Raw genomic sequence first — 25047 nt, 5'->3', positions numbered from 1 at the left:
TACTTGGCGTGGGCAGCTGGGCCATCCAGCATGTGCAACTCCAGCTGACCACCCACTGAAACCTTTTCATCAGCATGTTTTTTTTTTCCTGCTTTATAAAGTCTTCCTAGCGACATGACTGCAAAAAGAAAAGAACCAGTGCATCAGAATTTTATTCCTCTCAATGCTTTAACACTAGAATTACCAGAGCCTACGAAAAAACTTGTAATTCCGTCCCACCTTAAATCGCTTCTTAAAATCGTTCACAGCTCTCCACCAGCGTCTTTTGTCATCTAAATGTGCTGATAAAAATCAGGCTGCAAGCAGCCGGCTATTCCATCCCCCCACCGACTTAGAACGTGCACAAACTTCTCCCAGCTCATGCCTTGATTGATTATCTGGGAGTGAAGTGGAGTTTTAGAGTGGAAATAATAGATCATTATTTGGAATACACGCATTTCACGTGTGTTCCGTTTCTACAGTAATCCGTGTAAACACATTTTTAAAACAGAAACGTTTTTCATATTGTAGTAGTAAATGACAAAATGTAAGCATAAACTATATAATGTATGAAGCCTGAAGTCCAAATATCAAACACTTCCACAAAAGGTACAAATATAATAGAACAAGTATGCTTTTATTCAAAAATATAACTGCAGAAAAAAGCCACCTTAGCATGCCATATTGACACATACTTACTATAGCTACCATGGTAGCATAATGGTATCAGCTGCTGACTAGTATCCAAAAGGTCATGAGTTCGATCCCACATGGTTCAGTTTTGAGAAGTAAACTGCTCTTATTCTTACTATTTTAGAATAAAAACACGCATTTGATTTCAGTATGTAACAGCCAGTAATTTATGATACTTGTAAAGGTTAGTTTTTTTTTTTATTCACTTTTCATTCTCAGTCTCAGTCGTGTTCAGGATCCTTCCCTACCCCCCATCTGAGAATGCTGTTTTCACATAAAGATGCGCTGTAGCTCTGCAGCGTACTTGTGACTGCATTCTCGTACCAATGCTTGCGAACTGAAGTGCCTGCGTGCACTTTTCGTGGCATTACACGTCTATTTTTTGAGCATGCCCGTATCGCTCAAACACAGGAACATATGTTGGTGTACAAGAATAAAAAACAAGTGCACTTTTATTCTATCATCGCACTAATGCAATATTATTTGAAAACGAACAGCGTCAAATAATATTGCATTAGTGCAATGATGTTTTTACATATATTGTCTCTTTCACTCATCTTGCGGTTTGTAATCAGTGACCGCGTGTTTTTTCCCCGATCTTGCCAGTTTGCACATGTTGCTGTATGGTGCGGTTTCTTTTGTACTCCAGGACATGCAGAGGACAGAATAGTACAGAGCAGTAAGTTCAGCGCTATATGCAATCAGACAGACAAACAGGCAGAGAAGGCACTAGATATATAAATAAACAGGGAAGGCACTGTATAATAGATATATAAAAAACAACTAAGGGGATAGATATATAGATAGGTAGGAAGGAAAGGCACTATATGATAGGCAGACAGGGACGCTCCTATATAATAATAAAATTACTGTTATTACTATGTAGATAGACAGGGAGTTCAGCGTCGCAGCGTGTATTCAAACTCGATCTGACGCTGTTCATTTTCAAATAATATCGCATGTAACAACAACAACAACATTTATTTATATAGCACATTTTCATACAAACAGTAGCTCAAAGTGCTTTACATATTAAAGAATAGAAAAATGAAAGACACAATTATAAAACAAAATAAATCAACATTAACATTGAATAAGAGTAAGGTTCAATGGCTGGGGGGACAGAAAATGTACTTAACTATTTTAGAATAAAAACATACATTTGATTTCAGTCTTTTTTTTTTATTCAGTTCCATTCTCTCAGTCGCGTTCACGATTCCCCAAAAATCTGACAATGCTGTTTTCACATAAAGATGCGCTATAACTCAAATGTGATTTATTTGGAGACGCGCTATACTCAAATGTGATTTATTTGGAGACGCGCTATACTCGAATGTTATTTATATAGGGAAGAACGTACAATGTCAGGTGCTCATTCAGTGTAATAGGAACCATAGCACAGAGAGATGTGTACACTGCAACAAGTACACATGTCGTGAATGTAGGAAGGGTGTGTGGAAATTGTTAATATTTGAATGTGATGATTTTATATAGCACGGATGGATCGGAAATCAGCAGTTCTTAGCATTGCACCACGCAAGCTGTCGTATCAACCGCCTACTGTAACTTGCTTTATTTTTTCTTCATTTATAGTCTAGAATAAAAGTGCACTTGTTTTTTATTCTTGTACACCAACATATGTTCCTGTGTTTGAGCGACACGGGCATGCTCAAAAAAATAGACGTGTAATGCCACGAAATGTGCACGCAGGCACTTCAGTTTCCAAGCATTGGTACGAGAATGCAGTCACAAGTACGCTGCAGAGCTACAGCGCATCTTTATGTGAAAACAGCATTCTCAGATGGGGGGTGGGGAAGGATCCTGAACATGACTGAGAATGAAAAGTGAATAAAAAAAAAAAAAACTAACCTTTACAAGTATCATAAATTACTGGCTGTTACATACTGAAATCAAATGCATGTTTTTATTCTAAAATAGTAAGAATAAGAGCAGTTTACTTCTCAAAACTGAACCATGTGGGATCGAACTCATGACCTTTTGGATACTAGTCAGCGGCTAATACCATTATGCTACCGTGGTAGCTGTAGTAAGTATGTGTCAATATGGCATGCTAAGGTGGCTTTTTTCTGCAGTTATATTTTTGAATAAAAGCATACTTGTTCTATTATATTTGTACCTTTTGTGGAAGTGTTTGATATTTGGACTTCAGGCTTCATACATTATATAGTTTATGCTTACATTTTGTCATTTACTACTACAATATGAAAAACGTTTCTGTTTTAAAAATGTGTTTACACACTTCGCTCTTACTTTTTTACCGTTCATTTAATCATGGCTAGTGGCAGAAAAATTATAAAATGGAAGAAGGATCACACTGAGTATGGCTTTACCAAAACAATTATTGATGGCGAATCGATTATTCATAAAGCTTGAATTGGTGATCTGTTTTTCTGTGTTAACCTCATATTTTTTCATACTTCTTCTCAAACTAAGGTGGTGCGAGGGTAAAATGAATCGGGATGCGCTGATTAATTTAATCGGTGTACCAGGAAATCATGCATTGACAAAAGCTCCCCTTTGCTTGTAATGCAAAGTGTGATTAAATGCATTATTTTTTAACGCTTATGGAGCACATGCATCGAAGCTTCTCAGCTGTGCTTGTGCTAAGAAAAGGAAAGATTTTAAAAATAACGTAACACGATTGTCAATGTGACCTTTTGTAAGTAGTGCCTGGAGGATTCAGTGTGGAGAAACTCTAGAGACAGCGTGTGTATTAACTTGTGGATTTTTCTGTGAGTATTTGGTGGCAGTCTGACGAGTTGCTTCGGAAGACGGCGTTAATCATGAGCTCAGCTCAGAGCGAAATGAGATGAATGGGAGGAGATGATGACGTGACTCCCCACCCGCCTTAACTGTCAATCCCCACAAACACAGTCTCTGAATTTGCATAAGCACACCCCTTCACCTATAATTTTAACTTAGTTACAAAGTGATCAAAACTCGTTTATATCCTCGCGCCTCTCATTAAACTTGTATCCCGCATTACCTGTGGGCATGTGAAACGCCAGCGGTAGCCTGTCTATGAACTTAATTTAAAGTTTAGGTTTACATGCTTTCTTTCCGAGGTAGCAGCACTCATGAATATGGTAGTATATGTCACTCGCTCGCTTCTTATTGTTTTGCTGCCTTCTCAATTATATAATTCATGTTTTCTTAAGCGCTTTTGGAGGTCTTCCTGGTTTTCTACGCACTGCGTTGACAGTCAGTTCACGCGATTACGTGGGAGGCGTGATGATGTCACACGAAACTCCGCCCCACGCCTTTCCAGCTCAACTCCATTACAGTTAATGGAGAAAATACCTTCCAGTTATGACCATTAGGCGTAGAATTTTGAAATGAAACCTGCCCAACTTTTGTAAGTAAGCTGTAAGGAATGAGCCTGCCAAATTTCAGCCTTCTACCTAGACGGGAAGTTGGAGAATTAGTGATGAGTCAGTGAGTGAGTGAATGAGTGAGTGAGTGAGTGAGGGCTTTGCCTTTTATTAGTATAGATATATGTATATGTATATATATATGTATATATATATATATGTATATGTGTGTGTGTGTGTGTATATATGTAGATATGTATGTATATGTATATATATGTTTATATGTATATGTATATGTATGTGTATATATGTAGATATATATATGTATGTATATATGTGTGTGTGTATATATGTATATGTATAGATATGTATATATATATATATATGTTTATATGTGTGTGTGTGTGTGTTTATATATATATATATTGTGGCCCCCGGGCTGGAGCCCGGCGGGGCGCCAGGAGGACGTGAGGAGGGCTTGTGCCTCCTCCAGACCGCGAGGGCGTCCGTCCTGGTTCTGTTGGGGGCCACGGGTTGAGGGCATGGAAGCCCTTCCTGTAGGGGCCCGTGGTCACCGCCAGGCGGCGCCCGATGCCGGTTTATCCCGCGGCGGTTGCCGGTTGGGGCTGGAGCCCGGCGGGGCGCTTGGAGGACCGGAGGAGGGCGAGTGCCTCCTCCAGACGGAGTGGGGCGTCCGTCCTGGTTAGGCAAGGCCTCGGGTACAGGGCTTTGAAGCCCAGCCCTGTAGGGACCCGTGGCCACCGCCAGGCGGCGCCCCGGTGCCTAATTATCCCGGGAGCCCGGCACTTCCGCCACACCAGGAAGTGCCGGGGGGAAGACTTTGTGTGGCACCGGGAGCTGCCAGGAAGACAGCCGACACTTCCGCCACGCTTGGGCGTGGCTAGAGGCGAAGCACCTGGGGCTCATCCGGGCATTATTTAAGGGCCTCCCTCCAGTGATTGGTGGAAGTCGGGTGGAAGTGGACTGAGCAAGAGGAAGGACTGGAGGCGGCCAGGAAGGCACAAGAGACTGTGGGCCCTGGACTTTGGGGAAATCGTGCAAGAAGGCACTGGGGTTGCGTGAGTGCACTGAACTGTAAATATTATCTGTAAATAAACAGTGTGTGGAGCAAAATATGCTGTCCGTCTGTCTGTGCCGGGGCCAGCCTTCACAATGGCGCCCAACGTGGGGCCAACCCCCTGCTAAAAGGGGGGGACCCCGTCTTAATAAATATTTTGTGAACGGCCCGGCGCAGCAGCGGACCCCACACACTGGCCGCGGAGCGCCTGCACGCCCCGCGGGAGCGTTTCGCCCCAGAAACCGCCTCCGGACAGCGGAATGGCTTTCCCCGGGTGCGGAGGAGGACCCGACATCGCCGGAGCGCAGCGGGCTCCGAAAGTCGCGCTGTCGGGACGGACAGCCAGGCCGGCGTTGCTTCGCGGAAGGCCACGCCGAGGCATGACGGGATTCGGGAGGTGAGTGCCCTGCCCTGCAATCATCGGCCCTTCGGGGTCGGACTTACCTTTGTTTCGACAGGGAGGGACGAACCGGATCCGCGTCCGTGGCCGAGGCACGCCGGGCCACGGGCTGTCGGCAGCGCGGCGACGGAGGCAGCGAAGAGGGCTGCGGAGTCGGAGCCGCTGCGGCTCAAGGAATCGCCGCAACCACAACGCGGCGAAGAGGCACGTCTCCGCACTCGGAGCAGGGGAGGCAAGATGGCGCGGGCGGAAGTCCCGCCCGCTGACAGGCACGGGATTGGCGGTGTGTCTTGCGTGCCGCCGATGATTGGATAGAGCGGGCCCAAAGGAATGCCAGTCTCGTGCAAACCGAGACCCGATTGGGCCAGAGGGAGTGGCCCAGAGGAGGCAGGCGTCGCGTGGAGCTGATGGACAGGTAAGCCCACCGGCGTCTGTCTCTCTCTCCACCAGCGGCTCGGCGTACGTCAGAGGAGTCCCTTCGGCCCGCCAAGCCGCCTTTAGAGGAACTGCTACGTGTTCTCGCCGCTCAGTGTGAGCAGCTGATGGAGATGGCGGTCGCGTCGAGAAAGCCACCGACTGAGACGGAGGATCGGCGCGGCGCTGGAACCGGAGGCAGGCAGAACACGGCGGGAGTGGTGAGTGTTGCCGTTCCGTAGAGAAAGGGGGTTCGCGAACATGGCGTGACCGATTACGGGGCGACCGGCTCAGTAGGCAACCTCCCAACAGCGGATGCGGCGGTGCAGACAGCTAGCGAGGCGAGGAGCTCGAACACGCAAGGGCTGGTAGGATCGGGGCGGCTGAGTGCCCTGGGTCCTAGCGCCCTGCGCTTCAAGCCTGCAGCTGTCTCCTGTCGCTCTGCCTGGACGCAGACGGGGCTGGATTTGAGCTTTTGCTGTGCTCAGACCCAGACCGTCAGCGCGTCCAAGAAAAGAAGGAGGAACCGAAGGGTGAATGCCGGTTCCTCCGATAGGAGAGAGCGCGGCGCTGGGTGCGCGCGTCCGGAGAAGGGCCGTCCTCTGGATGGGCAGAGGAGATCCCCTGGGCGGCTGGGCGAGCTGCCTGCGAGAGCGGTGCCGAGGCCGCGAGCGGACGGGCATGGAACCTGCGGCGGAGGACTTCAGCAGGCAAGTTGGGGGCTGTCGGAGGGGGCAGGAGCACGGTCGATCTGGGAGACCGGCGGGCGCCGGGATGAGTGTCCTGGCTGTGCTTCTGGCCCTCTTTTCCTTTATTTTACAGGCCCGAAGCCCGACAAGCGCTGAGGCCGGCGTCGACAGGGACCTGCCCTCCTGGAACGGGCGCTCGCGGAGTGCTCACGCCGGGAGGACTACGGTGACCCGCTGGGGAACAGCGAGGCGAGCGGCGCAGACCACAGGGGCGTTTGCGCCGGGCGAGGTGTGCGAAGACAGATGTCCCAGGGTGCCGTGTTGGACCCTGGGGACATAGTAGGACCCTCGCTGGGGACGTGCTGCCCTTTCGGGTTGTGCCGTTTGGACCCACGTGTCCTCGCTAGCGGTGGGGCACTGTGGCTGGAGCCCGCGGGACGCCAGGAGGACGTGAGGAGGGCTTGTGCCTCCTCCAGACCGCGAGGCGTCCGTCCTGGTTCTGTTGGGGGCCACGGGTTGAGGGCATGGAAGCCCTTCCCTGTAGGGGCCCGTGGTCACCGCCAGGCGGCGCCGATGCCGGTTTATCCCGTGCGGTTGCCGGTTGGGGCTGGAGCCCGGCGGGGCGCTGGAGGACCGGAGGAGGGCGAGTGCCTCCTCCAGGCGGAGTGGGGGCGTCCGTCCTGGTTAGGCAAGGGGCCTCGGGTACAGGGCTTTGAAGCCCAGCCCTGTAGGGACCCGTGGCCACCGCCAGGCGGCGCCCCGGTGCCTAATTATCCCGGGAGCCCGGCACTTCCGCCACACCAGGAAGTGCCGGGGGGAAGACTTTGTGTGGCACCGGGAGCTGCCAGGAAGACAGCCGACACTTCCGCCACGCTTGGCGTAGAGGCGGAAGCACCTGGGGCTCATCCGGGGCATTATTTAAGGGGCCGCCTCCCTCCAGTGATTGGTGGAAGTCGGGTGGAAGTGGACTGAGCAAGAGGAAGGACTGGAGGCGGCCAGGAAGGCACAAGAGACTGTGGGCCCTGGACTTTGGGGAAATCGGTGCAAGAAGGCACTGGGGTTGCGTGAGTGCACTGAACTGTAAATATTATCTGTAAATAAACAGTGTGTGGAGCAAAATATGCTGTCCGTCTGTCTGTGCCGGGGCCAGCCTTCACAATATATATATATATATATATGACAGCAACACTCATCACTCACAACAGTGACAAAACAATTACATTGACAATCATGTTACGTTATTTTCAAAATGTTTCCTTTTCTTTTCATGACTTCTTTAACACACTACTTCTCCGCTGCCAAGCAGGTATTTTCTATATATATATATATATATATATATATATATATATATATATATATATATATATATATATATATGTGTGTGTGTGTGTGAATAACAGTTATCCCTGTGATAGTTTAGAGTATTGCCCAGGCCTCAATTGAGCCTTTACTTAGTCCCAGTGTGATAACCTCTGGGACCCACAATGCTGAAAGGGATAGAGAAGGTTCTAGAACCTACCTTCTGAACTCCTTTGAGAGCTCCTGTGTCTACACAGTCCTCAAACACACCTAAAAGTTACACCATGCGTACATTTTCTAACTTGATTAGTTTTGTTTTTGTCAGGCATTTGACTTTTGCAAATTATCATGGAGGGACAGCCACCATTTTAATATTTAACTTTTTTTACAATAGATGAGGTACAAGAATTTAATACAGGTGTTTTTCACTCTAAAACATTTGTTTCTCTTTGTGTTTGGCTACTTTTTTAAATGCCTATGCGTTTTCCTTACTCAAAAAAGATATACAGTGACCCCTCGTTTATCACGGTTAATCCGTTCCAGACTCTACCGTGATAAATTAATTTTTGCGAAGTAGGATTTTTTATTTATAAATCGAATATTTTCACAGTTAGAGTATAGAAAACATGTTTACGACCTTCTAAATACGTTTTTTAATATTATTAGAGCCCTCTAGACATGAAATAACACCCTTTAGTCACCATTACACTTGTATTACCCAATATATGAGACAAAATAAGAGAAAATAAGACCTATTAGACGTTACAAATATCATATTATTACTAGGCTCATTATTACTTGACTTTTATCCTCAACTAGGCTGACCCGCCTTTTAAGGCGACCACTTCTTAAGGCAATTCAATATGTAGATCAATTTGATATTTTATACAAACTCATTAATTTGGTTATATTGCATTTGAGCGGTATTACTTTAATACTCGTCGTTTCTGTTATTTTTGAGATGAAATTTAAACTTTTTTTCTATATTGAGGTCGCCCTTTTGACCCCCCTTTTACATAGTAAGAAAGAAGAAGAAGATATCGCACAGTCTGGAGTAGAAAATCATCTTTTACCTGGAGAAACGAAACTACAAATCCCATCGTGCATTGCAAAATGGACGGGGCGTGTGTGAAACTCCGCGCTTGCGTAGCACTCACGGGACGGAAGGACAATCCCGACCGCTTTTATATAGAAGGATTTGTGTGCGCTCCATGTTTACATCAGGCATGTAAGTGTAGGGAATGAGAACATCAAAGTGCCAATTCATAACATCTCCTGAAAACCTTTTTTTATCCCCTCGAGTGCCTGTCCAAAGTTGTACAATGTCAGCCCAAATCTGTACCGCTAAAGACGGAGTTTCATGCACTAAATAAGCTATAGATGAGAGCACCATCTCCCCTGATATTTACTACGCGGTGAGGCATTTGTACTCCATCAACATTAATTATTTCCAGAGACATAATTTTGTCTATTTTTCCAGCGCATTGCACACAAAAGCAAGGGAACGATGGGAGCACCAGAACTCTGCTAACATCACGTTGCTTTGTACGGCAAGCCGCAAGTAGTAAGTCTGTGATAAGCAGAATACTGCTATGCTTTGCACTTTGGGACGGAAGGACAATCCCGACCGCTTTTAATATAGTAGATTATTGTACTGTACATTTAATTACACACACACACACACACACAAACCTATGAAGGCACAACCTCAGTAGGAGAGTCTTCAGGTGGTGCAGTATCTTCAGCAGGTGCGTCGTTGTCTTCTTCCACTGAAGGAGTACTAGGAATAGGCAGTGGGTGTCGCGGTGCGCGGCTGAAGAACATCTTGATAGGCAGTTGCTGGTGCTGTCTTTTCATATGCATGAGGAGGCTTTTGTAGGGTATTGCCATCTTTGATCATATCCAAGAGTTTCACTTTCTCCTGGATAGTAAGCATCTTCCTCTGGCGCTTAGTTTTAGTGTCAGAAGGCTTAGAAAAAGCAGTACGTTTAGGAGCCATCGTGGGGCTTAGATAAAAGTTCTCAGAAAGCGCATGCGTAGTGACGTAAGCATGTATGAGAAAAAATAGAGTGAAGCTGCGAAAGTCGAAGCGTGATATAGCGAGGGATCACTGTAGTGCCTTTCCTGCAGTGATAATGCTGACTGAATGTACTGTATCTTGTACTGAAATTACATAACTTCCTATTTATGTATCTGTAATCACTCTATATGCATTGAAAATAAAAAATGCACAAAATGTGTAGCAATGTTTTGATGTGCATAATAGCTAATATAAAATTATTCTAGTTTAAATACATTTTGAATTGTTTGTTTGAAATTAATATGTTTTTGTGTTTGCAACATTAATTCAATTAATTACCCAAGTGGTGTATGAAGAATTCTTTCTCTTCCATATTCATATCTTCATATGATTTGTACAGTTTTTATTTTTTCCACAGAGTATCACTGGTCATTTTAATGGATGTCATAATGACAGAGTTACTGTGAACTGTGTACTAGAGAATAATAAATTCATTTTATCAGATCATGAAGTTGAAGGAAACCCAGGGCTAATCCTCAAGGTAATTATTTTGTAATCTTGCTTACATAACAATAAATGTTTAAGGACATGAGGGAGGCATGATGTTATAGTGCTTAGCACTGCTGTCTCATGAATCCAGTATCCATGTGTTTGAATCTAGGCCCAGTCATTGTCTTTTTCGAGTTTGCTTATGCTAATTGTTTTGGGTTTTCTCCAGAAGTTCAAAACATGTGTATATTAGGCTAATTGGTGGTTGTGAATTACCCTAAGGTGAGTGTATAAGCTAGGGTGCCATGTAATGAAAAGCTGTCTCTTGCAGAAACTGTGTATACCTTCTGTCCAGTGTTTCATGGATATACATTTTTGTAGGTATTCCAGTTTTCCTCTCCACATCTCAAATTCATGTAACCCTTTTGAGTCACAAGAGAGTGGGGCCTTTCACTTTTAGAAATGAATGGAAGTCAAAATCCAAATAGGATTCAGACATTACTGAAATTATTTTTCTTTGCATAAGTGGAAGCATGTATTTTACTCTTTTAACAGTTAGTCATCAAATAATATTTTTCATGATTGAATAATGAGTAAATGGTTATAAAATGAAGTAAATAAAAACCTGACAAAGGCAGACATTTAATAATTCTTCAAGTGTTTATCATGTCCTTCAGAGTTTACAGTTATGTTTATGATCATATCGATATGACTCAGTGTTTTAGTAATTTTACATAAGAATTGCTTGAGCTATTTGAGATTTATGAATTTATGTTATGGCTTATTTTTATTCATAAGATTAGTAATAGTAATATTTAACATATTTCTGTATTGATTTATGAAAATCTTGTAATTTTCAATATCTAATGACTGAAACATGATCATATTTGATTATTTCAGTTACTTAAATGGTAACAATTTGGTTTGATTTTTTTTCAGTTATTGATGTGAAAAACCATTAGACTGATAACTAGTAGAATAAATTAAAGTTTCTTTAAATCTTTCTTTGCTACAGCGGGCTCATTTTTGTCCTCTAAAACACCTCTCAGAGAGTGAAGCCAGTATGCTTCCAGTGGATATCCGTGATCGTGGAGTAGATGTGGGTGTGGCCATACTACTACAATCTGCCAATGAGAAAGTTCTCCTGACACGACGGGCAACTAATCTAGCTATCTTTCCAAATGTCTGGGTACCCCCAGGTACACTACAGTACAGAGTACTTTCTCATGTATTTTAAGTCAAACAGTGTATGTTATATATTGTTTACTCAGCTTTATTAAAGTACCAAGGTTTTTTTTAAAACCCAATATTCCCTTTTGTCAGCTACTTAAAAGTTCTGTTCTGGCTTCCACTGCTATCCTGCTTTTGTAGGTACTTTCAAAACGTCATGATGTGTATAAGGTGGCTCAGTTCATTGTGCAGTTTTTGCACTAGATCTATAGATACTGTATTTCATAAATAATTGCTAAAGTAATGGTTTGTTGCTATACAAAATTCTTACTAGGTGCTATATAAATAAAATGTATTATTTTTACTTTTTATTATTTTAAAAGTCAGGAAGCTAGACTAGTGGCTTTTAATGTAAATTAGGAGGTTACTTGTTTAGTCCACGCTGGTTCTAACCATGCAGTGAATTTGTGTTGAGCCATGGAATGGTATTCATTGTATCAGTAGGTCTTTTCACACAGGTAAAGTAGAGTTATGAAGTATCTATCTATCTATCTATCTATCTATCTATCTATCTATCTATCTATCTATCTATCTATCTATCTATCTATCTATCTATCTATCTATTTTCTTTTTTTATCTTAAGTATCAAACATAAACAGTGTCTTTTGCATACATGCAGTGGATTTAGAAAGTATTCAGACCACTTCACTTTTGACACACCTTATTGTAGTGTGGATTTAATTTTAAATGGAAAAATTTGCCATTTTTGTGCATCAATCTAAACTCAAAAACCCATAATGACAAACTGAAAACATGTTTTCAGAAATGTTTGCAAACTTATTAATTTAAGCAATAAAAAAAATATGAAAAGTGCACAAACCAATACTTCTGTTGTCCTGATTGCAACATCAGGCTGAGCATTGATAACTTTCTCAAAGCACATCTTACAAAAGACATGTACTAAATCTGCATCAGTATATTTAGTCTTTACACATTTCTGATACATGTAGTAACATTTTATATTGAAAAAAATTCAACACTAGTGGCTAAGGAGGTTAAAAGGTCCTTTTGTTTATTACTCAGTTGATGCCAAGAGGTTAACTGTTGGAAGAAAAAAAAGAAAGAAGTGGTGAAAGAGGTATGGCAGTAGATTGCTAAAAGAAGCAATTGGTGCAGTATTTTAGTGGGTAAGTGCTTAGGTGGCTTTTGTGGTTTGGGGCAATTCCTATTTAGATAGGCCCTTATGGGCAATAGATTATTAGTTTTTTTCCCATTGTTTATTTGTACTATATTTATTTCTTGTATTAGAGCCACTCTGTTATTCTTTATTTATTGTAATTTACCAATAATTTGTTTCTTTTTCCTCTTATTAGTTAAGGTTTTGGGATGGCAAACGGAGTGTCCTATGGGCCTCAGTTGATTCAGTGTTCTTAACAATGGGAAAGATTTAACAAAAATGCTACATTAATCCCTATAGATAAAAACAAATAATTAGACAAATATAAAAAGTATGCTGTCAGATAACTGTCAGAATTTAATAAATCCATTTCAAGTTGTCTTCCAGGCTAACAAAGGGAAATAGCATATGATTGTCACCTTGCTTCATCTGTTATAATCATTTGGATAGTGTCAAGACTCTTGCAAGGCCCCTGTCTATAGACTACTCATCAGCTTTTAATACTATCCTGCCCACCTTCTTGCAGAGATTTTAACTTGGATTTTAACTTGATAGGGTGGCTGACTGAATATTTTTTATCTTTTAAACCATTCACTTAATGAGTGAAAATAAATGTTTTTCTCTAGCATGCGTTCCACGTTAGTAGGGTATATTTAGGGGTGTGTTATTACACTTATTTTAGATAGATAGATAGAAACTTTATTAATCCCAAGGGGAAATTCACATACTCCAGCAGCAGTATACTGATAAAAAATGTTAAATTAAAGAGTGATAAAAATGCAGGCAAAATAGACAATAACTTTGTATAATGTTAACGTTTAGCCCACCCCAGGGGTAGAATTGAAGAGATTTAGCACCTTTATTACACAGATGTATGTCACAATAAATTTGAAAATAGATTCATCCTAAAATTTCCTAAAAATTCCACAATTCTGAGCTTACTTAATGAGAATAACATGATTCAGTCCAGTGGTAGATAATTTTGTTAACTGGTGTAATAATCTTTTCTCCAACTTAACACATGCTATAAAACCTAAAGGATTGATAAGTAATATTATAAGAACCAAAACAGGCAGTAAAGATTAGTGAAAGTCTTAAATCTCTAAATTGTAGGTTCAAAACTGAATTTTTTCAAAATACAGCAGTAGTCTGCATGCAGAAAGAGATTTAGTGCCTCTTATCTCTAAGGAAGCAGAAAATTTTTAAACTAATTTCCAAAATCATGTCAGATTTTTCTTCTTATTTTGTATTGAGTCTATTCCATTTTGGAAGTGTAATGGTTGGCAACAAAACTAAAAATATAGTAATAAAGTAAATAATCAGGTCACTGACATTTAATATTCAATTCAATTCAGTTTATTTTTATATAACTCTCTTCACTGAGTAAAGGCTCAGAGACCTGTAACATGTTTTCAGGTGCAACTATACAAATTATTAATTACATAATGCATACAAATAAAAATAATAGGTATGTTTAAATTCATTGTAAAACAAGCAGTTCAGAACTGATTAACATTAATGGAAACTAACAGTTAGTGCATTTACATGTGCTTTAGTAAACCCCGTTTTTCATCTAAACTGTTATTCTGGTTAGAAAAATTGGGTTATTGGTCTGTGAGAAACCTGGATAACACACTTAGATTCTCCGTGAGTAGTCTTGATTATTTGTCCATGTAAACCCTTAACTGGGATACACTAAATGATTTTTTTAGTCTGCACATGTCTTTTGCATTTGGTCTGCTTGGTTCCCTTTGCACATGCTTTCTTAAGCCACAGGTAGAAGTGTCCACAAGATACATTTTCTGAGGCAAATGCTTTGGTGATCGCATTATTCCTTCTCCTGGTTGAAATAATCTGTCTCACTGTTTCAAAAACTCCTAAATTTATGTTGATGTGCTAAATATACAGTGCACAATACTGGGAGCAATTCTGGGGATAACAGTAACATGTGCTGTGTAGTCCAACTACTTTTTAAAGTAATGGGTTACCTAAGGCTTTACTTACTTTATTGAAGTAAAAATAACTGTGTTACTATTATTTCAGCAGAAATGGATGTTAGGCAAAAAGCACACATACTGGAGTGCCGCTCCTTTGAAGGGCACAATTGTACATCTGAGCTGAAAAGAGTGCATTGCATGCAATCTGGTAACAGAAACCTATTGAAATAAAAGTGCCATTTTAGTTTTAATCATGATATTTGCTATAGAAGGGTTAAAACAGTTTTATTTAGTGACTACTACTCATATCATGAATTGTCAGGTTATAGGTCAGGGATGTAAAAAGGGGATGGATGTTATTTACTTTACAGTACTTTAAGGGCTACATTTATTTATAAAACATGAAAATTTGTTTGTTTTCAGATACATGGTGTCCAATGATGACATTTCACTCTTTTATTTGGGCAGTTTAATGACATCAGAGAAATTTTCCAAAGTAGAACTCCAGAAGTGTACTTATGCATGGAATTTTTTATTTTATTTTTTTAAAAGCAAGGTTTCTACCTTAATCGTTTTACCCATTTTATCCAAATTTTGTGTGTATATGTAAACACACTCAGCATTTGTCCATTAATATTGTTTTTTTTTTAGTTATGACCAATAAACAGTGGAAGCAGGGAAAACAAAGACCCCAGTCTGCAGCATCCTCAGAGAAAATAAAAACTTTGAGTGTCTATAATAACTTATAACCTACAAAGACAAAAAACAAAGTCAGAATCAGTCACAGGTGTGGAGACCTATACCAACTGGCCACCCACTGTCTTCCTGGGCATTCTGCAGTATAAGTTTGCGCTGCACCGTCTAATATGATGACAGAAACTTTTCATCTTTTGATTCCAAGGCCCCCAGTATCTCATGTGTCCTTTCACTTGGGCAGGAAAACGGCTTTGAAGTAGAGCAGTGGTACCAAGACCCACAGCAGGATACTGAGCACAGAAATAGATGAGGGTTAGTAAAGGTACATAATTATTATAATATTTATATTTTTCAAATGACTTAACAAATAAAGATGCACTATGCAATCAGGAGCTGTAGTCAGGTTATGCTAAGCTAAAGTAGTAAATCTTCACAACAGGTTTTAAAAGCTGAGACCAAAATGGCATTCCTTATATAGGATAATATTGGGAGCCTGTAGCTTAAAACTCAACACCCTATTGGTGTTTTGTTAATAGTTTAAATCTTTAGCAGACTGGTATCTTGAGAGCTTAGTGTATGCTCTGGATGTTGATATAATGTAAGTTTAGATAGGTAAGTAGCATCTTGACCATTTAAAGCTTTCATATGGGCAGTAAGAAGGAGCTTATGATTAATGTGAAGCCAGTGTAATGACTTAAGAACAGGAGTTACAGTATGTTTTTTCTAGTTCTTGTTTTGATTCTTGCTGAAAGCCTCATATAGAATTGCTTGAAGAAAAAATGAATAACAGATTGTAGTAGTGAATCATACTAGAAGTAAATACACAAACTAATTTCTCAGCATCCTTAATTTATTTAAACCATCTTAATTTTCTGATGTTTTTACTCTGGTTTATGTAGTGTTGCAATGTGTTTTTTAAAAGAAATACTGGTGTCAAAGATAATGTCTAGGTTGCATCCAGATTCAGTTAAGCTAATGTTTAGATCAACTGAGTAAAAAAAAAAATAACAGAATTTTGTTGCGGTCTTCATCATTTCTCCTCCTATAAATGACATTTCTTTTTTTCTATATTCAAAGACAAGTAGTAATTATCCATCCACTCTGTTATTTCACTGACTCAATTATTTTAATTAATTAAGGACACTATTAGAGAAAAAACATTTGGTCTAAAAGAAAAGTATAACTGGGTTTCATCTGCATTCAGGTAAAAATGATGTTTTGTAATGATTGTTTCCAGTCGAAACTTGTAAAGGGAAAACAGTACAGGTCAGCGGACCAGAGTTTTGAGTGCTTGGGAATACCTTATTTAACTTTTAATTATAGGGACAGAGTATTATCAGCACATTTCTTTGGATAGCGAAATTAATTTAGTAAATTAAGTAAACCACACAAGAATGGTGCCTGTGAGCCCTTCATAATTTTCCAGTGACTGACTATCTGGTCTTGTAACTGATTCTTTTAGTTTAGCAATTGTGGCACACAGTAATGTGATGTCACTTTCCAACCCACTTAATCCAGACCAGGGTCATGGGAGGTTCTGGAGGCTATCCCAGCTAACAGTGGACTCAGGACAGGAACAAACCCTGGACAGGGTGCCACTCCATCACAGGACACCCAAACATACACCAGTGTCAATCTAGTGTTATCATTTCAAATAACCTATATGTCTTTGGTCTGTGGGAGGAAATTGGAGAAGGTGGAGAAAACCCACGCAGATGCGGGTTGAACCAGTAAAGTCCATGAAGGCAGGGCCCAGGACAAAAACCCAGGTCTCCTTACAGCAAGGCAGCAGCACCACCACTGCACCACCTCTCTGCCCCATTCATTAACAAACTTGATCATTCTTAGACTTTGTGCTGCCTTAAAGGTTTATTTAGCATGGGCATGAGGGACATGTTGTAAATTTTATTTTAGGAATTTAACTTGAGAGTTTCTGTTCTGTAATCAAGTTAAAATTAATAAAGTGGTGTTCAAGGAGAGAAAGGGTTTGACACTGCAATATTTAGTTTCTGAGATGTTGCTGAAATATTGGATGTTGTTAATTTCATCATTGAAGAAGTTCATAAGATCTGCACTGAATTAAAAGGGAATTTATTTCGAAATCATCCACTAATTTCAGAATTTCACTTTTTGCCCTCAAGTTAGAAGTTCATGATACTCCATCATCCCAATTACTGTTAATCTTTCAAATAAGTTTTATTTCAATAATCTTCAACTGGATTAACTGTTGGCCCAACAGTTATTTGAATGTTGGTTTAGTTTTTATATACCCCAAATATGATTTGATAATCTATTTACTGTATTACATTCACTACTGTATTTTATTGTACAAAATTATGTTTGGTGCCCAAGTTTTTGTATGATGCGGTTTTAATATCATGTTATGATTTTTCACTGTAAAAACCCACCTGATATAACAAACTTCCTTCTTGTAACAAAAATGAAAAAGAATTTGAATTTGAAAAAGCATTTACTTTACCTAAAAGGCAGATTTCATTTGCCAAAATAAAAAGCAAGTATTCTTGCAGTGAGGTTGTTTGGAGACTCTGTATAAAAAAATAAATAAATGGCATATTTTTTCAAGTTTTGCAAAAATTTAAAATATAAATCAGTAATAAAAATTCTATTATTTAGCACTGGGAGCATTAAAAACAAAATAAAATGAGCTAGAATTAACAGTATTACATTGGGTTAATGATATTGTTTTACAGCCAAGTTGAATTGCATCCGTGACTTTTCTTATATCCTCCCAATTAAAGTTTCTGGGTTGAAGAAACGGTCACTTAAGCAGTGTCCATACTGCTGCTGCAGCTCACCAGGTCAGTCTAGCTTGTTTCATTGGTTAACAGCCGAGTCATCTCTACTCTAAAGTTGTGCTGAAGTGGAAATGACTGTATGCTGGTGATAACCAAGGTGGCAAATGAAAATTTGGGGAGCAGCACTTAGTTTCATTAGTTATCTAATTTATCTGAAATTAATAATTCTAAACCTCTTTAAAAGTTAATAGGATGGAAGATTTTCTTAAATTTTAGTAGTGGGCATTACAAATACTTAATCTATTTAAACTGGATAGATAGATTGTACATTTATTTTAAAACCTGTTGTTGAAACATATTACTTTTTAGTTGTCTAAATTGTTGCTTAATATAGTCATTTCTTACTCCAAAATATATTAATGTATGCTTAAGCACTCTAGTCTTTGAGTTTCATAACGTTCATGACCACTGACCTTTTTATTTATTTCTTGTAGGTGGCCATGTGGAGCTTGGAGAAAAGGTATTTATTTATAGTCATATTTAGCAAAAATGAGTCATTGGTATTTCATATTTACATAGTGGTGTATATCTATGTCTCAGCCTTTCATAAAGGGTTTGTGTTTTTTAATTTATGGGTGAGTGCCTTTTTATAATTAAGTGTATTATACTGAAAATGTGCAGTGTAATGGTTGGATGGTTAAAACTGATGTCAGAAAGTTACATGGGTTTCCTCTTGGTATTAATTTTTTTTTCTAATTTTGATTAGCAACTGTAAATTGACCTTAGATAAATGAATTTTGCAGTGTGAGGCAATGTGCGCAGTAAGTGTGCCTTGTCCGGAGCTTGTTCTTGTGTTGTGCCCAGTGCTACTGCATTATTGCTTAAACATCATTTACAACCTTATATTGGTATATTCAAGTTTAGAAAATCAGGTAATGAATCTTGCTGAAACATTCTTTTCCTACCATAAACTTCATTACTTTAGCTTGTGGATGCTGGAATGAGAGAACTTCAGGAGGAAACGGGCATCACCCTGGGCCCAGAAGAATATTCTCCTCAAATGCTAGGACTGTGGGAGGTAATCTTTATAACCAAATAATACTAACATATCAATTCATAATTTAAAAGTACTGTACTGTTTATTTCAATTTGTATGTAAAGAAAAATAGTTAATTACTAGCTTGCATCACTTACACTTCCCAAATCTTAAACGGTGTGCATCAATATCTCTGTGTATGAAATGGCAATGATGCCTTCTAGTAGACTAATAAATTGTATATTTCCTGCAACATACTAAACTATCTGCATTTTTTTTTGTATCAGCGTAAACTATTGAACTAGTATCTTTGTTTGGTTGGATACATAGTCAAAATGGTAAGCTAGTGCACGAAGATCTTTGTTTGTTTGGATACATATTCAAAGTTTCTCTGTCTTTAATAAGTGACATTGTCCTGGTTGCATATCAGAAAATATTAGACAGACATTTCAACTATTTATAATGCGTTAATACACCAAATGGGTTTCTAGAGAGGCTTACGCACCTATAGTTTGATGGGAAATGTGTCATGAGTCACAAATCATAATACAGATGCGCTATGGCACAGCTTGCTGTGTCAAGTATTTTAACATTGTGCTGCAATCAACTCTATCAGTTCATGAATTATGAAACCCTCAGACATGCAGAAATCTGTCCAAGCAACTGTATTTATTATATCAAATCTCTTCCAAAACTCCTCTTTAAACCCAGCCTACAGTGATGTAATACTTGCTAGTCCCTGTTATGACCATTCCTTGAGGGAGAATATTTAATTTTTTATTGTAAGTAAACAAACAGCATGTTACAAGAGTATATGCAAGACACTGTCAAGTAATTTGTTAATCTATTCACTTCCTAGCCAACCCTGCATGCACCTTCTGAACCCTCTAGAGGCTTAAATAGTGGAACCCATTTCATAGTAACTTTGCCACATTAAGAACAGAATAAAAGTACATTTTTTAAGACAACTTCTCTCAACAACAAAAATGAAGAAAGCTAAGGGAAATAGTCAACTTCATACGTTTAAATCATTTTTTTAATAACCTCAGTTTTAATGTTATAACTTTGAAAGACATTTCCCTGTGTCAATGATGATCAATATCACATAACTGATTTCTTTTTTTAAGTATTCATATTTATTGTTTTAAAGAAGAGAGTAGAAAGAGTATTTTTATTTACAGGTCTAATGGCCTTGATTGACTTTTAAAAGTAAAAAGACAGGGATTAATGATGACCACAACAGCATTTTCTTTCTTCAAAATGTTGTCCTGTGACCAGTGCTTCTTCTTTTGTTGCACTTATTTCTGGATTGTGGAATTATACTGATCTGTTTTAATATCCAGATGATGTTGCAGACCTTACTGGGAAACACTCAAACAAAAACATACACTCAAGACACACCAAATCAATTTATGCCTTCATTTGATTAAATATATCAGAAGAAGGTAGAGTATACAAAGAGTTTCTCTGTGCATGAAATGAACATCTCATGCAAAGCTAAAGCTGAGATAAATATATTGTGAGGCAACAAGTAATGGTAGCTAGTGTTCAGACTGGTGTGTGTTAAAGACTTAAAAAGTAAAACAATTGTAAACACAGCATTCCTTATTTTTACACTAAAGTAGAAGTGAATATAATTTTTTATTACAAATTAAGAATAAAAATATTTTTGATACTGCTAAAATTGATTATTTTTGTGCGTGCAATCATAAAGAATTTGTGATTTTACTCATTATTATTTTAGCAGATTATGAATGAATAAAGTTTGGCCTATTGTTATTTTGGGGTTTTTTCTTTCCTTTAGTCTGTGTTTCCTCCAATGCTGAGCCGAGGATTGCCATGCCGCCATCATATTGTCTCATACATGCTAGTACAAAGCACACAAACCCATCATGAGTTAGAGGTAAGCCTTTCACCTTTCTTTTGTCTAAGATTACAGTAAAAGATGAGCTTTTAAAAGACTATTAAAAATAAACAAAAACTGGTATGGGCTTGCAATATACAGTATATAAAGTTTTCAAATGTTATTTTCTTTGAGGGCAGGCAGTTTGCCAAATATGGTATATAAAATGTTTGTGGAATTTATTCAGTTTCACATCTAGACCACAGTACACTGTAAATATAATTGACTCAATATATATTTCTGAAGCACAAATTAACTTATAAAATCAATGTTCTATGAACTCTATGGATATACTGTAATTTACAACCACATAATCTTGAACCTGGCCATACTACAATGTATGTGCTTAGGAACAAATACATGTTGTGACAACTCAACAGGGGGGCATAGCTGCCACCCAACCCGACACAGACAGATGCTAGAGGCACACTTTCAAAAGCACACTGGATTTTATTTTGTTTCTTCACTTGTGGGAACGTCTTCCCTGTTCCCACAAGTACACAACACAGTCTCTGCACAAGCACAATTACAACCCAATCCTTTACTTTTCTTTTCTTTTTCTCTTCCACTCCTCCTTGGCAAGCTTTGTTTCCCTCCTCCCGACTCTGGCTCTTGGAGTGGTGGCTACCGGCTCCTTTTATAGCCCACCCGGAAGTGCTCCAGGTGTTTGATGACCTATTTCCGGCAGCACTTCAGGGTGTGGCGGAAGAGCTTCTTTCCAGAGCTCAACAGCAGCTGCAGCACCTCCTGACGGCACCCATGGATCCCAACAGGGGAACACCAATCTCCAACTCCCATGAAGCCCTGTGGGAGTCCTAGGCACTGCTGCAACCCTTCTAGCGTTCCTGGGGAGGTATTGCCCTGATTAGGCTTGCTCTCCCAGTCCTCCCAGAGAAGAGGCGTCCTGGCCAGGCAAGGACTCCAGCCATCCATGACAGTGTATAAATGTGTACTAAATCTTCATGTACTATATAATATGTGTATATCTGTGTGTTTGTATGTACAGTATACATATAAAAAAATACATATTGTATTCTAAATACCTGCATGAATGGAGTGCACTACTTAAAGGCCGCATAAGGGACAACAGTGCTATTTTCTGAGTATTAGGGTAGTAATCTGGACTGCTTGCATTGGGAACATTGGCCATATCATACACAGAGGTGGCAGCCAGATATTTCCCTTGGTACTGGGAGTCTTAATTTGTTATGTCCCAGACACTCTGCTGGCTGTCACTTGCATATAATGTTTCTATGTTGTTGTTGATGCTGAGTTCATCTCCTCACCTATTACAAGGACAGGAAGAGACATTTTGAATGAATGAAAAGTAGCAGATAATATAAACATTTTTCTTTTTATCTTAAAGCTTATATGGTCTTAACTTGGTCATCTAATCTATACATCTTTTTGATCAAATATAAACTGGAGTTTTCGGTTGTCAAAGCTATCTGCAATGTCACACAACATACATGAAATCTGAGAAAGCATTGCACATTCTTAAACCTATATTTAAAGTTTTAATTTTTAATATGGCTATATTAATTTTCACAGTTTTGCTAGTTATTGGAAAAACTGTGTCTTTATGTTATGATTAAATCAGTGTTAACTATAGACCTGTGAAATCAAATTGTGCATTTTTGTAAGACAGTAAAGGTGCATATATGTTGAAATGAAGCATAATCATTTAAGAACATGTAGACAAGCAATTTTCGGACACCACTGGAATTAATAGTGCAGTTCTAGTATCATTTGGTCATTTTGATTAATTTTCTTTTATTACTGATAAGATATTGCTCTGGATATATTTGTAAACACTACTAAGTATTAAAATAAGATAACACACCTGCTGTAACATTAAAAAAAGAAACAGTGTTCCTACTTACCTCCATCAGATGGACTTTCTGTATGGTTTAGCATCTAATTTTAGCTCCTGCTGAGATGCTTTATTGCTTTTTGGTATGTCAAAGTTATTTTATATCATGCTTCAGAATGGTAAAGTGCAGTTGGAGGCTTTCCTCTGGCTGTCTCAATGCATTCTGTTCCTGCATGTTGATTTATTCATCCCACCTGCAGTAGAGGTTTGTTAATGTAGTGACCATAACTGCATATGGATTTTCAGATTTGTTCTTGCAATCATCTTATATAGTTTACTAGCCATGTGCGCCCAACTACGTTGCGCATGTTAAAGTTGTCTGTGAAGGGCTCCCTATTTAAACGCGGCTGCCAGTCGTGAACTGGGCCCTTCGTCGCACAGCATTTTGATTTTTTATAAGGGAAACAAAATTACAAAAGAAAACCCTTGGACATTGATTCGATAGGAACGGCCTACTCTGAATCACTGTCCGAATCATAATTATGTGGTGGTGTAGGAGCATTTCTGCTTCTGTCCGTTCATAGTCCGTCTTGTTTTCACGACGCTGTCGTTTCCTCCCACGATCTCTTCTCAACCTTTCTCCAATCTCGCAGGTTGCTTTGTGGCAATCCAAAGAGTAAGGCAATATACACGGAGCAATGGTTATAAAAGGGAGACACATAGGTATCCAGGCTCTTTAAAGCATAAATAGGGATCACTTCACTGACATGTGAGCAAGCAACGGTACAACTGTGAGACGCGTAGCACTCGCCGGCTACAATGTAACAATAATAATTTCCGGAACGTGCTGTTACGTTGTCATTCATTTTACCCACTGTCTTTCTTTCATTCATATGTTACGTAGGCACGTACCTATTATCTTCGGCAATCTCATTCTCTAACCAGGCCTCAGGAGCTAACCAACGTAACACTGTCCACCAACCCTTTTGTTATTCCGGCACATTGTTGACATCCGTGAGTAACAACAACATACTAAACTGGTAGGTGGTCTACGCATGCGTGGAATTCGCGGACAAACAAAGATCAAGTTCTAAATGAAGATCTCTCTAGTTAATTTAAAGCACAACAGTTTGTTTAGTTTGAATGTCTGTGTTTTGAGGTGTGACTGGAGTACTACAGTCTTCAGTAATATAAGCCTGGAGGAGATTCTTAATGCAATGCCTATATTTTAGCTGTCTCTCTACTGACATCTAGTGCTTCTTCTTCTAATTAATTCGCGGACAAACAAAGATCAAGATCCAAATGAAGATTATATATATAGATGTATAACATATTTAGACTTATTCTGTACTCATTTTAATCTCATCTCTACAGTAACAAGCGGTTTATCAGACTCAGAAAAATTTCCTTCTACTGTGTTGTCTATGGTTATGGCAGTTGTGTTACTATTTGTACATTGTGTTGAGGATTCCAGTCTTAAAAGTAACAAGTCTATCATTTTGCTTCTTCGTGGAAAAGCTTTTTGATTGTTGAGGGAAATATTTTATCATCTCCTCTGTAATCAGATATTCTTCATTCAACGGAATATTAGCAAAGCCTCTTTAGTCAATGTCTGCTAACACTCTAGTTTTGAATAGATATATGGTTTCATATTAGTAAAAAGCTTACTTTGAATGTGGATCAGAAGCACAGTTGTCATGTTAAATGTAAGAGAAATGTCTGGATATGAAAGACATTTATTAAAATAAAGAGATATTTCATCTTTAAAAAAGGAAATAAATAATGTGAAATGCTAATTACAAGAGGACACAGGTATGAAGAGAGGCCTACATGATACAGTTATTTATTTAATTCATTTTTCAATAACTTTTATTGAATTTATTTAAAGCATGTAGCATTCCATACAATCAAGTCAAAGTTAACAAAATTAAATTCAGTTCAACACCAGGGACTTCCAGTATTTCATTTTGGACAACCAAACTACAGACTCACAAAAGACCTGTGGACTACCTTATGTTTTGGATCTGCAGTAACTACAGTGTAACACACACACACACACACACACATGCACACGCACACACACACACACACACACACGCACACACTAGTGAGCAATATAGCAAAATTGTGCAGCATGTTTATAACGCAAGCATGAGAAACAATGGC

General features: G+C 39.3%; 1 protein-coding gene across 1 annotated transcript in view; it reads left to right on the top strand.

Moving 5' to 3' along the window:
• nudt17 (nudix (nucleoside diphosphate linked moiety X)-type motif 17) overlaps positions 1 to 25047 on the top strand; it is a 47199-nt gene that overhangs the window by 10267 nt on the left and 11885 nt on the right. Inside the window, exons 3-7 of the mRNA XM_039752364.1 lie at positions 10323 to 10445; positions 11409 to 11592; positions 18624 to 18649; positions 19115 to 19207; positions 20970 to 21068. Of these exons, the coding sequence (XP_039608298.1) occupies positions 10323 to 10445; positions 11409 to 11592; positions 18624 to 18649; positions 19115 to 19207; positions 20970 to 21068 (525 nt within the window). The remainder of the gene's footprint in view (positions 1 to 10322; positions 10446 to 11408; positions 11593 to 18623; positions 18650 to 19114; positions 19208 to 20969; positions 21069 to 25047) is intronic.

This window comes from Polypterus senegalus, chromosome 1 (genome assembly GCF_016835505.1).
Source record: "Polypterus senegalus isolate Bchr_013 chromosome 1, ASM1683550v1, whole genome shotgun sequence".
NCBI classification, from domain to species: Eukaryota; Metazoa; Chordata; class Cladistia; order Polypteriformes; family Polypteridae; genus Polypterus; species Polypterus senegalus.
The sequence above is the reverse complement of the archived record's forward strand: the minus strand, read 5'-3'. Positions and strand labels throughout refer to the sequence as shown.